This window comes from Pogona vitticeps, chromosome 2 (genome assembly GCF_051106095.1).
Source record: "Pogona vitticeps strain Pit_001003342236 chromosome 2, PviZW2.1, whole genome shotgun sequence".
In the NCBI taxonomy this organism is placed as follows: domain Eukaryota; kingdom Metazoa; phylum Chordata; class Lepidosauria; order Squamata; family Agamidae; genus Pogona; species Pogona vitticeps.
Genome location: NC_135784.1, coordinates 108225636 through 108240408, shown reverse-complemented (window position 1 = coordinate 108240408; position 14773 = coordinate 108225636). Strand labels below are relative to the sequence as shown.

At 38.4% G+C, this 14773-nt stretch overlaps 1 protein-coding gene across 4 annotated transcripts in view; it reads right to left on the bottom strand.

The window, feature by feature from the left end:
- The window catches only part of TCERG1 (transcription elongation regulator 1), a 56356-nt gene that overhangs the window by 6443 nt on the left and 35140 nt on the right, over positions 1-14773 (bottom strand). For all 4 annotated transcript variants that reach the window (XM_020806518.3, XM_020806528.3, XM_078385774.1 and 1 more), the window contains 4 exons: positions 14055-14173; positions 11379-11529; positions 5531-5695; positions 1951-2133 (listed from right to left, as the gene is read on the bottom strand). In XM_020806518.3, the coding sequence (XP_020662177.1) occupies positions 1951-2133; positions 5531-5695; positions 11379-11529; positions 14055-14173 (618 nt within the window). The remainder of the gene's footprint in view (positions 1-1950; positions 2134-5530; positions 5696-11378; positions 11530-14054; positions 14174-14773) is intronic.

Genomic DNA, 14773 nt, shown 5'->3' with positions numbered 1-14773 from the left:
TACCATGCTGCGGCCTGAAGCCCGACTGGGACGGATCCAGGGCGTCGATGATCACCTCCAGGAGTGCCTGGAGCTGATCAGCCACCACCCTCTCGACCACTTTACTTAAGAAAGAAACATTGGTGATGGGCCTATAATTACCGATTTTGTCCACTGCCAAATTACGTTTCTTTCGAATGGGTTTAATGAGTGTCCCCTTGAGGGTGGGGGAAACATGGCCTCCTGGAAAGACCCATTAATTATTGTAGTGGCCCATTCTGTTGTTACCGGCTTGGTGCTTTGATGAGCCAAGCCGGGCAAGTGTCTAAGGAGGAGGTGGTGGTGCGACAGCGTGCAAGCATCCTGTCCACCTTGTTGGATATCACAGGTTGAAAGCAGGTTAATCTCTCTGGACAAGATGATACACTGGACATCTCAACTCGATCTTGTTGTTGTTTAGTTAAGCCGTGTTCGCTTTGTGACCCCATGGACCAGAGCACGCCAGGCCCTCCTGTCTTCCACTGCCTCCGGGAGTTTGGTCAAATTCATGTTGGCAGCTTTGAAACCCCAGCGTGGTATCTTGGAATCCAACAGGATCCAGTAACCTGCAGGGGCAGACCATCTCAATGGGTCCAAGCTCCCCACAGGAGGGAAGTGCTACTGTGAGGCTGCATTTAATTAGGTGGTGATCCGACTATGACCAGAGGGCTGATATCAAGTCAGCAACCATCTGCTTGGCAGCAAAGACCAGATCCAACATGTGGCCATGGCTTCCAGGAACTCTTGAGATGGACTGGAAACCTCACCCTCCGTGTGAATGTTGAAGTCCCCCAGAACGAATAGTCTGGGGGACCTCAACAGTGCTGCGGAGACGTAATCCGCCAGTTCCAGGAGGGACTGTGCTGGATTGTGGGGAGCATGATATGCCAGCATAATCCCAAAACCACCCCTGGCCCCAAATGACACGTGGACGGCCTCTAGACCTGGGCTTGCCACTGCGGAGCACCTAGCAGCCTCAAATATGTCCTTAGAAACAATGGCCACTCCCCCTTCCTGGTCTGGTTTGCCCTTATATGGCATACCCAGGTGGGCACTTTATTACTATATCCTCAATTTAAGAGTAGAGATTGACTATCTGTCTGGATACATTAATAACAGTGATCTTTTATACTATTAGAAAAATATTTTATACTATTACAAAAATGTTAAAATGTGTCAATACATCCCCAATTATAAAGTGAAAATAAACTGACATAATGCTTCGCTGTCAGGCTTATTGGAGTATGAGGCACACTGTAAATCCTAGTGTAGACATAGCTATTCTCCAACCTTTCATAACAGAAATCCACAAGGCCATCTAATAAGTTTATGATGGAGACAAACCATTTAATAGAGAAAAAATCAGGACAAGGCTGTATGGTCCTCAAACCAATTAAAATGCAGGAATAGGCGACACCATTATTAGACTATTAAGAATATAAAACAACAAAAAATAAGGTGAGCTTTCTATGATAATTAATCTTCCTCAGGTTATGCACCAAGTTCTAGTAGGTAGCTCCAAAATTATGTTTATATTAAAAGTCCCAAAAGTTTCATGGCCACTGTTGGGGGCCAGGTGCAGCTTCTTAGCTGGAGATAGCTGTAGTCTGCACGATGCTTGTGGGAGAAGGGTGTGGCTTGAGGGTCTCTTGGTTCTAGCTCTAACTCTCAAGCTGTTAGCTATTTTTCCTCCCATGTAATAAAATATTAAGATTCATTTCATTCTTTTGTTACATTTATTATTATTTGTTTCAAAATTAGAAAAGAAAAAGGCAAACAAAATTATAAGGTCACCAGTTTTGCCCCAATATGAATTGGTTTCATCTGGATTTATTTTTCAAGGCAGGTGGACATGACTACGGAATTTCATTGGATATTTGTTAGGAAATGGAGTTACTTCTTTTTCATTTGCCAGATCTCATTAATTCTTACCATATCAGACAGCAGAGCTTTGAAGTTCTGAATGGCCTCATCTCGCTTGTGCTGTTCTCGTTCTCTATCAATCTCTTTCGTCTGTTCAGAACGAGCTTTCTGAACCTCCCTCTCGCGCTCACGCAAGCTTGCTTCAATCCGAGCTTGTCTTTCCATCTCCTTTTCTTTTTCAGAATCTACATTCTGGAAGAGCAGCCAAAGTAGATGTTACATTAAGCTAACAAGAAGTATTATATTTGAACTTTTTATAAAAAGGTATTTGATAATATCTGAAAAGATATTACTAATTTGCTTAAAATATTATCCACCTAGTGCAACTATTGGAAATATTACTGCCATTATCAACATAATGTTTTGACTGAAGGAAAATATAAACAAAATTGCTGCATACATAGTCAACAGATCTGATGGGTCACATAAATTAATTTTCCACAAACTAAATGCATGTGCTTCTGCAGATCAAAAGAGGTTGAAGATGCAAAAAAGTGAAACACCTGCCCTTTATATTGTGAGCAGAGAAAATGGAAGGGATTCAAAGAACAGCATGACTAGTTCTACGAATTCAAATGGATTGTGGACCTGAGCTTCCTGGATGGCAGCTCTCTGATGCCATTCAGTGAGTCATATCTGAAGCTTTCAAAAGCAACTGAATATGACATCAGGTTGAGGAAGGATAAAAAGAGAAGAGGGTGATCCTTGAGATGGATGAATAGGGTTTCCCTTAAAATGAAAATAATAAGGGAGAAACAGTGAGAGTTTCTTGGCTTATAAAGTCCTCAGGATTAGTAGCCTTGGTCATGGTCTGGATTTATACTGCTTATGGACTTTGATTACACATATAAATCAAAATAAGTGAGTACAGTACACGTAACCTATGCAGCACAAAAGTAAACCAGAAAACTATTCTTTAAATAAGACACCAGCCCTAGTGTGTCCAAAAGCCATTCCTGTTATATTGGCAGGTGTTTGTTCTTGTTGAAGATGAAGCCCCAAATGATCTGGGTACAGGCTATTCAATGATTTACTATATATTGAGATCAACAAATTAGGGTGGTTAAAAGAAGCTACGCTGGCAATCTTAAAGAGCACAGCCGACTAAATAATGCACTCTCCCAATTCCTTATAGATCTACCATGCCTCTTCATGCTGATGCACGAGAGAATACCTATAGGCACTGTGTCTTTAGATATTCTCTGACAGAGCTAGCTGAACACAGTTTAGTGAGTTTGGTAGCTGGTTGTGGAGCCAGAGATTGGAAATTCAACTCTCCACTGTGCCTCCTGGGAGACTAGCCAGCTTGTATAGCCCTGGACAAGATGCACAGTTAGGGAATGGTAAACCACCTCTGGTTACTCTATGCTAAGAAAATGCTGGAAAAGACCACCGTAATCCATAATTGACTTGATACCCATAATAATTACTACTCTGAAAGCATTCTTCGATTAATAGCTCATGTTCCTAGTACTGATGAGACAAAGAAAGGGGTAATAGAAGCAGTTTAATGGTTTTTTTTAAAGATAAGGACAGGAATGAAAGGACAGAAATGGAGAAGAATATATAACTGAGGAATGTTCAGAGTCAGTACAGTTTCTATTATTAGGATGCAGCTCAGAGATTTTATTAGGACACAATCAACTCTACTGACGTACTCTGTGACTGTTATGTGACACTAGAGACAATTACCCAATCAGGCACAGGTTACTTTGAGTGTACTAGGCAGATTTTCAGAATTTTGTTGTTAAGTCGTGTCCGACTCTTCGTGACCCCAAGGACCAGAGCACGCCAGGCCCACCTGTCTTCCACTGCCCTCCGGAGTTGGGTCAAATTCATGTTGGTCACTTCAGTGACACTGTCCAACCATCTCATCCTCTGTTGTCCCCTTCTCCTCCTCCCTTCACACATTCCGAACATCAGGGTCTTTTCCAGGGACTCTTCTCTTCTCATGAGATGGCCAAAGTATTGGAGCCTCAGCTTCAAGAGTCTCCTCCAGCACCACAATTCAAAAGCATCAATTCTTCAGCAGTCAGCCTTCTTTATGGTCCAGCTCTCACTTCCATACATCACTATTGGAAAAACCATAGCTTTGACTATATGGACCTTTGCTGACAAGGTGATGTCTGTTTTTTAAGATGCTGTCTAGTTTTGTCATCAAGGTCATCAACCACACTATCTGGGTTGTCCGGGACATCTAGAATTTTCTGGTATAATTCCTCTGTGTATTCTTGTCACCTCTTCTTGATGTCTTCTGCTTCTGTAAGGTCCCTACCGTTTTTGTCCTTTATCATGTCCATCTTTGCACAAAAGGTTCCTTTAATATCTCCGATTTTCTTGAACAGATCTCTGGTTTTTCGCTTTCTATTATTTTCCTCTATATATTTGCACTGTTCATTTAAGAAGGCCCTCTTGTCTCTCCTTGCTATTATTTGGAAGTCTGCATTCAATTTTCTGTAACTTTCCCTATCTCCCTTGCATTTAGTTTCCCTTCTCTTCTCTGCTATTTGAAAGGCCTCATTGGACAGCCACTTTGCTTTCTTGCATTTTCCTTTTCTTTGGGATGTTTTTTTTTTACTGCCTCCTGTACAATGTTATGACCCTCTATCCATAGTTCCTCAGGCACTCTGTCCACCAAATTGAGTTCCTTAAATCCATTCTTCACTTCCACTGTGTATTCATAAGGGATTTGGTTTAGATTATACCTGACTAGGTAGTTTTTCCTACATGCTTCAGTTTAAGCTTGAATTTGCTATAAGAAGCTGATGATCAGAGCCACAATCAGCTCCAGGTCTTGTTTATGCTGACTGTACAGATCTTCTCCATCTTCGGCTGCCGAGAATATAATCAATCTGATTTCGGTATTGCCCATCTGGTGATGTCCGTATGTAGAATTGCCTCTTGTGTTGTTGGAAGAGTGTTTGTTATGACCAGTTTGTTCTCTTGACAAAACTCTATTAGCCTTTACCATGCTTCATTTTGAACTCCAAGGTCAAACTTCCCTGTTGTTCCTTTTATCTCTTGACTCCTTACTTTAGCATTCCAATCTCCTATAATGAGAAGAACATCTTTCTTTGGAGTCAGTTCTAGACGGTGTTGTAAGTCTTCATAGAATTGGTCAATTTCAGCCTCTTCAGCATCAGTAGTTGGTGCATAAACCTGGATTACTGTGATGTTGAAAGGTCTGCCTTGGATTTGCATTGAAATCATTCTATCATTTTTGAGATTGTATCCCAGTACAGCTTTTCCCACTCTTTTGTTGACTATGAGGGCTACTCCATTTCTTCTATGGGATTCTTGTCCACAATAGGATATAGTAATTGTCTGAACTGAATTCGTCCATTCCCGTTCATTTTAGTTCACTGACACCCAGGATGTCAATGTTTATTCTTGACATCTCCTGTTTGATTTTCAGAATACAATGCCTATTTATAAAAATTATTCAAGAAACAGCAGGGAAACACATCTCATAGTATCTGTGCTAATAAGACTTTAAAAGTGAATACATTAATTTCAGTGTTAGTCCTATGACTACTCTACCAGTGAATTAGTAAGACAACGGAAGCAGTCTTGTTAACAATACACATACTTTGGCTATTTTTTCGATGTACTGCTTAAAAAGATCTTCCCTTTGTGAAGAGCTATCCACAGCTTTGTAGCGTGGGTCAGTCTCTACTTTGTCTTTCACTTTGCTCCAGCGAGACTGACTGTCCAAGTGGTGATTAGATAACAGTTCAAAGAAGTCCATTTTGATCTATGTTTTAAACAAAAGACAAAAGAAAAAGGAGAAAATGCAGAGTCACTTTCTTTTGCAATACTAGCAACATTATTTTTTTTTTTAAAAAAAGAAACAACAGAAGCAGATTTTCCATGATGGCTAAAGCTATTTTAATTTAATAGTCAAAATTAGACTCTTCATATTAAACTTTAAATTTGTGTGTGAAATCTGCTAGTTTGGATGAGATTTTAGTAAAAGTAGTGGAAAATAATAATGTAGAAGCCTTCAAAATGCAAGCTGAAAAATTCTTTAAAATGATATTGTTGTCATTACAGTCTTAAGCATAATACTTAAGAAGATAATGTAACTATCTTGATGCTTGTAGTTTTTGGGGAGAATCAGCATTACAGCTACACCAGCTTGATGCTGTATTTAAGAAGTGGTGTATCATGCATGCAGTGAGTATTGCTCCTCCATGAACTTATGCAGAAAATGCAGACTGCACATACAGGGTCTGTTCATAAATGTGGGCCTTCTATTTATATGTTAGAGAGCACGAACAGGACTAATACAGGTAGACAAACCATGATTAGAGGGAAGTGTTTAGCTTTTCATTCTCTATTGTCTTCTCCACAAGGAAAGGAACATGTCTGCCCAGGAGAGATTCTCACTTTTGTGCAGATTCTCTGCACATGCAAAAACCCAGATTTTCCAGGATTCTTGTTTGTGTTTACAGCATATATATAAGCAGGACCATCTATTCTGCAGACATGTCACTTTCTCTGTGGTGAAAGCAACAAAAAAAGAGGTGAGAGTTTAGGCATTCTTCTCTAAGCAAGGTGAATCTATCAATATTAATGATGAAATAGTCCAAATTCAAGCATGTAATGTGGGACATGACTACAATTCTTTCTTACGGAATAGAGGAAATATTATGGGCTGAAAACCGACTTGACAGTTAATGTTTCCTCCTTTTGAACTTTGATATTTACTCCATATAGTATTTAACAGCACCTTTGGGTTTAAGGCACTGAGTAGTCCACTCAGTACTGTTGTTTCAAAGGAGCAACATTGGTAGGCTACACCTTTAGACTTCTCGTTGCTCTTTTAATTAACAATGCACAAAGTTTCTAACCTGAGGTACCAAAATGTATATTAAAATAGTTGAGTTCAATTGTTCCAAGAACACCATGGCTAGTATTTAGTACTAAATATTAGTTTCAAAAATCAGCATACAGGTTTCAGTTAAGTTTCACATAGGATACTGAAGTTATCCAAATATAAAATATAATTTGATAATTGTCAATAACAGGGTTGGGCACACTGCTAACTAAATTGATTCAATACAGGTTGTCATAGTTCTTTTTAAAAGCACCCCTAAAAAACTGAGCATGAATTATGACAAGCTTTATTTTCACTTGGTATATAAGCATAAACCAGTAGAAATAATAAAATTCAGTCTATCTTGTGTGCATTATTGCCCTTTATCAACATTTCTGCTAATTTTCAGCCCTGCTGGGCAGGGCTCTGCCCATCATGCACGTGTACGATTCCATTCCCCCCTCCCCGTGCGGGTTCCGTTGTAATTGGAACCAATGGGACTGAAAATGATCATTGTCACTGCGTGGAAGAGGAGGTGGAGGGCTGTGTAGAGGTGTGCATTTTAGAGGGAACATTGCCTTGTATCACTGTAACAACTGTACTGTTACGATCACAACCCTTTAAAAAGATGTGTGTTTTCGTTTTGTTTTCCTGCACTGGCATATTCAAAATTGTCACAGCCATAAGTAGCCTACACTGTGAAGCTGTGTCTGTATGAGTGTGTTCTAAGCATCCAGCCATGCAAGTGGCTAGATGCATAAATTAGCCAGAAGCTCTGCAATTCTACCTCTGTCATGTATAAAATAGACACAATCCTTGTAAGTTCCAATGGAAGCCAGTAGAGAAAATAACCAGAGGGGAGAGAAAAACATTACATTTTATGCTGTTGCTCAAATGGAGGGGGGAAATTGTCTTAAGGAATATTTCAGTATAGTTTGCTGTGTGAAACTATGATCATGCACAACAAAGCTTCTGACCTATGGAGGGTTGTTTTAATGAATCCAGTAATTTCAACTTAATAAATGGCCAATGATGGCTTACAGGGCTAAGTGTATCACCTTGAGAACATGCCCAAATTTTAATGAGCCTAGGTAAAAATTTCCTGGGCTTTTTGGCTGTAGGACAGATATAACTCCATTGTAAGCCTGAACAGATATATTTTAGGACCCTACCTCACCCCACCCCACAATCAATACACATGCAGAATGTGACACTAGAAAAACAAATTTTAATGTATTATAGGATCACAAACCTTAGTTGCTTAATCATTCTGAATAGTACAATTTAAAAATGTTCTAGATCCCATCAAATATTAATGAAAATTATTATATAACAGTGTACATATTCCCTCAACAGTGGTATCTGGCTCTTGGCTTACTATTTGGACACAAAAGAGCAATGAAATTTCTGAAGCCCAAGAAATACTCTCTTGGTCTTGTGAATAGGTATTCTGTTAACTCTCTACTACATGTATTGGTACAATCTACCACAACAGCGTTTAAGATGCTGTACAACAACTTATAAGTATTAACATATTGGTTTGGATTCAGAAATGTTTTGCACTTCCACTTGTGCAAGGCTACCATGCTGAAGTCTCAAAACTTCCTCAACTTGCTGCAGTTCCCAAATCCCATCATGTCTCATTTTATTTGCTCCTTCTACATCAAGCACATGGGGCTACTCTGGGAAGCAGGAAGCTAGAGAAGCCCTGGTGCATGAGCAGAGTTTTGCTTCTCTATTTCGGAATCCAACCCAATAACTTTTATTTTGGAAATGAACTTAAAACATAACATGCAAGTAGTATCAAAATATAAAGCTTTCTAAGCCAGATGTAGAAAACTGATAAAGAAAAACAAAGTCTTTAAAGTAAGGGCAAAATAATACTTTTCTATGGACTTTTAAAACAGTCTACTAAACCTATTTGTAAATCTTCAAGTCAAAATAAAGCTGAAGTTCATTTAGAAGCTTGGAACGTTAAAGCCACTAAACAGCTTCTGCAAGTATCCTTTCTGACATCTACTCGGCGTGTCTCCATGTCTCTATAGAAACCATTAGCTACTATCCTCATTCTAACCTGAAAGTCAGCATGATCCCACCACCAACTGTTACTTCTTGTGCCAAAACAAAACAGACAGTATTTCAGCTAGACAACTCTTCTACTGCCTTCTGTAATAAAGAAAGTCAGTCAAGTCTGCTAACAAACATTCTAATAGAATTCTAGGGCATAGAGAACATGCAGACGTTTAGGTGTCATAAAAGTTGAGGACTGACTCAGTAAAGGAACCCAAGGCCTTTATCTGCAAAGTCTGCAGGTCAATTAATGACAGGACCTTTGGGAGGTTACTAAATTATTATAATCATTATAACTTCGAGTTGATTTCATAGCATACAAGAAAAATGAAAAACTGTGAGAACGCCACATTTTACTTAAAAGCTATTCACCTTTAAAGGAAAAGCTCAACAGGAAGCAAGAACCTTTAAAGCCAAGAACATAGATAATTAACTGCAAGTCCGACACCAAAGCTGAAATAGGAGGTGGGCATCCCCTTATTCTGTCTGTTTGCTATTAAAATAAACATGGACAGAGTAAATGCTTTGGAGTCTGCAAGTCAAAAGAAAAGGCTTTGGAGTTCTTCAGGCTACTGACACGGTAGAACTAAGCTTAGACAGACCTTCCTCTCTTTATTCTGTTCTCTAAAAGCTGTGTCTGGAGACAGGAACTCCGGATAGTATGCTCCGTATCTCCTTCTGCCAGCATAAAGATGGGATTATCTCATTTGTCCTAAAAGACCTAGACTACTTTCTCTCTTTAAACTTACTAAGTAAATGGAAATACAGATTTGAAGTATTCCTATAAAGAAATCTAAGTGTGATATCTGCAATCCTTACTTTAAAGAATTGTTTAAAGATCATAATCCTTGCATTAAACTTTTTTCTTTAAAAACTGGCTGAGAAAGCTTCACTTAACATTTCAGGCACATTTTTTGTTAGTGTTTTTTTAAAAAATGGATCACAGCTAAAGCAGATATAGCTGAAAATACTGTGTGTGTATTTAGGAGGATTTTTCTCCTTTTTTGCAGTTTACACATTCTGGGCATAACTCTCATCACTTCACAAGGAAAAAAACTGAAAAAAATGTAAAGTACCGGAACTGCGGGAGGCTAAAGTCACCACACAGAGATACCAATTCTTTCCTCACTAGGGAATCCCATAATACTTTGCGTGTCAGTGATTGACAGCTGTCAGACTGAACTGATTGACAGGCCGCACAGCACAAAACTGTAAAATCTATCCACTTGTTACAAAACAGAATACATAAAATGGTTACAAGAGGCTTTGGGAGAAAAGAAATTGTTAGTTTCAAATACAAGATAAATACAGTATTTAACACAAAAATTTGTTTGATGTAGCTCATGCAATATTAAATAATTTATGAATTATTCACTTTGATTATAGCTAAAACACAACAATATTGTTTAAACTATAACTACAGATGAAAGCAAAGAGCAGTTTATGTTGAAGTTTCAGCTGTATATACCTCTAAAAGCTAATCATTTTAGTGTGGCACAGAGCTTCACAGTGCAATCCTACATATCTAATTAGAAATCAGTCCCACTAAGTCCAATGAGATCTATGCATACACAAAGTGGATCTAGAACTGCAGTCTAGAAGGCCAAGTACTGCATGCATAACAGCAAAAAAGTACAAACTGTCGAACATGATATATTTAATCCGCCCAGAGACTTTCGGGTAGAGTGAGCGGCATATAAGTTAAATAAATAAAATAAATTAAAAAATTTTTAGAACTTGTGTAAAATATTTTTAAATTTCTGTAAAGATTATCAGCAGGTTTAAATTTCAGTAGTGAATGTTTTCCATCCCTGAATGAGAAAAAGCTTTTTCATGAAGTATCACTTGCTTACTTCTTTTTTAAAAGAACCTTATAAACATCACTGACAGGATATGTGAAAAAACAATTACCAAAAAAGTAAAATAAAAATGATTAGGTTTCAGAGGTATGTTATTCCCTTCGTTCATACAACATACTAGGAAGATGATGAAGAAATCTGCTACATATTTTGAGGCTAGCCCTGCTGAAGACATTTTGCAGTATTTGTCTTCCCCAGAGATGCGCTCTTTGTCTCTTAAACTGACAGTGCAGACAAATGACATTTGAATTCGTTAATCTTTAATAAGCGACCTTTAATTCTGGTAAGCAGTCATACTCAAACACATTTACTGAGAGATATCAAAAACCACCAAACCGTTAGCATTGAGAGGCAAAGCAGCTATTTCAATTTGCCCACCAAGTTCTCAAATCTTACTTACACCGCTCATATAATACAGCTGTAAAGGTCTGTTTGGAGTTTCCAGCCAGACACATCTGTTTTTAAATTCTAGATATCAATTAGGAAAACAAAAGACTAGTACTACAGTAATATATTTATTTTCAGTTTCAGGCAAATATATATGAGGGAATACTTAAACTGGGGGGTGGGGAGGGGGAAGGTAGGGGAAATGATTCTGGAAAGAGAGTAGGAACCTGGAAGGCTAGCATGGACATTCTCCTGCCCCTCTCATTCATAACTGTTTTACATCCTGCATATAAAAATCTTACCTTCTCTCCTCTGGTCTTCGAATCTTCTTTTTCCTTCTTTCTTGCTGCTGTGATAAACTCATTAAACAAGGCCTCTCGGTCTTTCATTTTTTCAATTGCTTTGAAACGCGAGTCTTTAGCATGCTTGGCTGCAAATTCACTAAAAGTAGTTCTGTAACAAAATTGCAAGTGTACTGATTTGGCAGAGCTTTCTTAGCTGGAAAATACATTAAAAATTCAAACCCATTTTTGTTCTGCTGGAATATGAATATTAAACATAAATACACTGGTATCCTTACCAGAGGTATGGGGCCAAGAAACAAGATTTCTATTTTTTCTTTGGAGGAAAAAAGGCTGCCTGCCTTATATTTAAAAACAACGAATATAGTTCTTTCAATATAGCACAACTCTTATTAAATAAATGGAGTCCACTGCCAAGCTGCCTTGGTAATTCTTGGTTACTCAGTATAAAGTTAATAAATCTAAAGTTGCCATACAGCTCTGCCAAGAGGGAAAGTATCATAACACAAAAATTCAGATTCTTTTAATATTATGAGATCAAGGACAACAGTGACCTCAGAATCTTTCAGTCTCCTTTTCTGCTCTATTCTCACCTCCAGGGCCAGATTCCAAATCTCAGATGTGCAGTAGATATAGTACTGCCACTTACCTAGAAAAAACCCCACTATTGTGCTTTTTCGAAGATCTGATGGTAATCTGGCCCCAAGATTACATGAGACATTATAATCCTACGAATGTTTTCATCACAGCATGGAAATAATTAGACTTGGAAAATCCCGCCTACTGTTGCTGTAGGGTAAATTAAAACAAGAGAAGAATTTGGTAGCTTATTCAATTGTTTGGAAGTGAACATAAGCCTATACTAAAAAAGAGTGTGCTGTAAAAGGAAAGTGGAACAAATTCCTGAGCATACAAAACACAAAGAAGATTTTCAAGGAGTGGAAACTTCCAAAGGGCGTCGCTGGATTCTTTGATGGAGAAATATAAAATTATAAGATGAAGTTAATAAGACATACAAATTCTTGTCTTCCATACTCATTGTCTGCTAAAACTAAACAGGTATTGATTACAGCAATTGTGGGCTGGACCAGATTAAATGAACTCTGCTGGTGAGACTTTCTCATGAGAATGGGAAGAAAACTCTCGCAATTCCCCCCCTTTCTTCTGGAACCTCTACTGGATTGTGGCCCCATCCATTAATAGAAAGAGAAACTTTATTCCTAACCCATTAATTCTAGATGAAACCACAACTTAAAGTAATTGTGGTTAAATCAGGAAACTTTTCAAGGTAGAAAAGTTATTGTTTTTAAATGAAATGCTATACCCGCTCCAAAAATCAATCTACCCTACTAATTGAAAACTTTGCAGCACAAATTACAGGATGTTCCTATTCAGAGCTGAGTTCCACTATGATCAGAGGGACTTACACCTTAATAAGGCATGTTTAAAATTACAGCCCTTGCTAGGCTAGCTGTCTGCAGACATCAACTTAATTCAAGTGAAGCAACATGTCTGATAACGAGCTTGTTCCTCCTTCATGTTTCACTGCATTTTTCAACAATTCAACCTAAGCTGATGATGCAAAATGAACTAAGATCTGAGTTCTGTTTCACTCCTGTTCATCCGTGCAACCTTTCAACACATGCTTCACAGGACAAGGAAGTGTTTCACAACAAGTTTTTAGGCAGCACAGAAAGTTGCAGAGAGAAGGGGAAAGAACTTTCATTACAATAGTAGCTGGGTGATAGCAAAAAGTTTGATATAGACAAAAATGGACTTATCAAACAATTGTTTTTTTTTAAAAAGGAGTACTTATAAATAAAGCCAACAAAAATTTAGTGATGCATTCCTTATAGTGGACTTGAACTGAAGAAATCCATGGCCATCTGAGCCGTTAGCAACCTCAGGTTGCAACCCAGTAGGTTAAAGTAAAGCAAAAAGCATGCTGCTTATAAACCGCCCCATAGCGCTTCAAGCGCTCTCTGGGTGGTTTACAAGTTAATTATGCAGGCTACATATTGCCCCCCCCCCAGCGATTTGGGTACTCATTTTACCGACCTCGGAAGGATAGAAGGCTGAGTCAACCTTGAGCCGGCTACCTAGGATTGAACCCCGGGTCGTGAGCACAGTTTTGGCTGCAGTACAGCAGTTTAACCACTGCGCCACAAGGCTCTAGATATGCAGCCTTCTGATTCTTGACTGTGGAACTGTTTATGGATCTATGCTTTTTATAGCTGTGGCCCATTGGACTGTAGAATTTGGTGATGTGGAAAAAACAACCAAATGACACAAAATTTCTAACACAATAGTCAGTGGTGTGATTCACGGTATATATTTCATCTCTAATACATTTGAATTATGCTGGTATTTTATATAATAGTGTTCCCAACAGTACTCAAAATCAAGAAAGCTACATATTGGGGATGTGAGCTGTTAACATTTATGACCAAACCCATCCATATAATGCAAAACATTTTATATCACTTCACGTCCTGAAACAGCCAATAAACATTAAAATTCAGATTAAAATAATAGTAAACTTACCAAAGATGTAAACCAAAGAGGCTTTGAAAGGAATCAAGGGGCAATGGAATGCAATCAGGAAGTGAGAAAACAACCAAGATGGTAGTTTCAGGGAACATACTTTTAAACTTAGAAAGGAGAGAATGTTCTTACCTGGGATTAATCTTCGCTTCTTCCATCATTTTCTTGAAATCTTCCTTGGCCTGCATTATTTTGTTTTTCTTTTCTTTACGTTCTTCTTCTGCTCTCGTTTTGACATACTGATCAAACACCTACAGAAACAACATCCAATATATCTGGATCAAGATCATCCTGTAAATCAGAATGAGCAACTTTGTTTGTACCCACCTGCATCCCTCCCTTTTTGGGGGTGTTAAGAGCATCAGGGGAGGCCTTTCTCTTGGTTCCACCACCTTCATAGGTGCATTTGGTGGAGACACAAGAGAACGCCTTCTCTGTTGCTGCTCTCAGACTCTGGAACTCCCTCCCACAGGAAGCCAAGCTGGCCCCATCCTTGCTGTCCATCTGCAAGCAGACAAAGGTCTTTCTCTTCAGGTAGACTTTCTATTTGTGGGCTTTTTAAATGGAGTGTTGTGCCTTGTTGCTGTGAATCTCTTTTTGGTATTAATTTTATTTCCCATTTTTAACGTGGTATTTGTTTAGATTCTTTTAAATATTTGTATACATACTGTTTTTAGCTTTTAAATATTATCTTTTATTAATGTAAGCCACCTTGGGTACTTTTAAGGAGAAAAGCACAGTAAAAGAAGCATCAATCAATCAGTCTTGTGGTCCTTCCAGCCCTTTTACCGCTACTAATTATATAATGTGGCTCCTGATTAACCTTTAAAACAAAGTGCACCCCTTTAAAA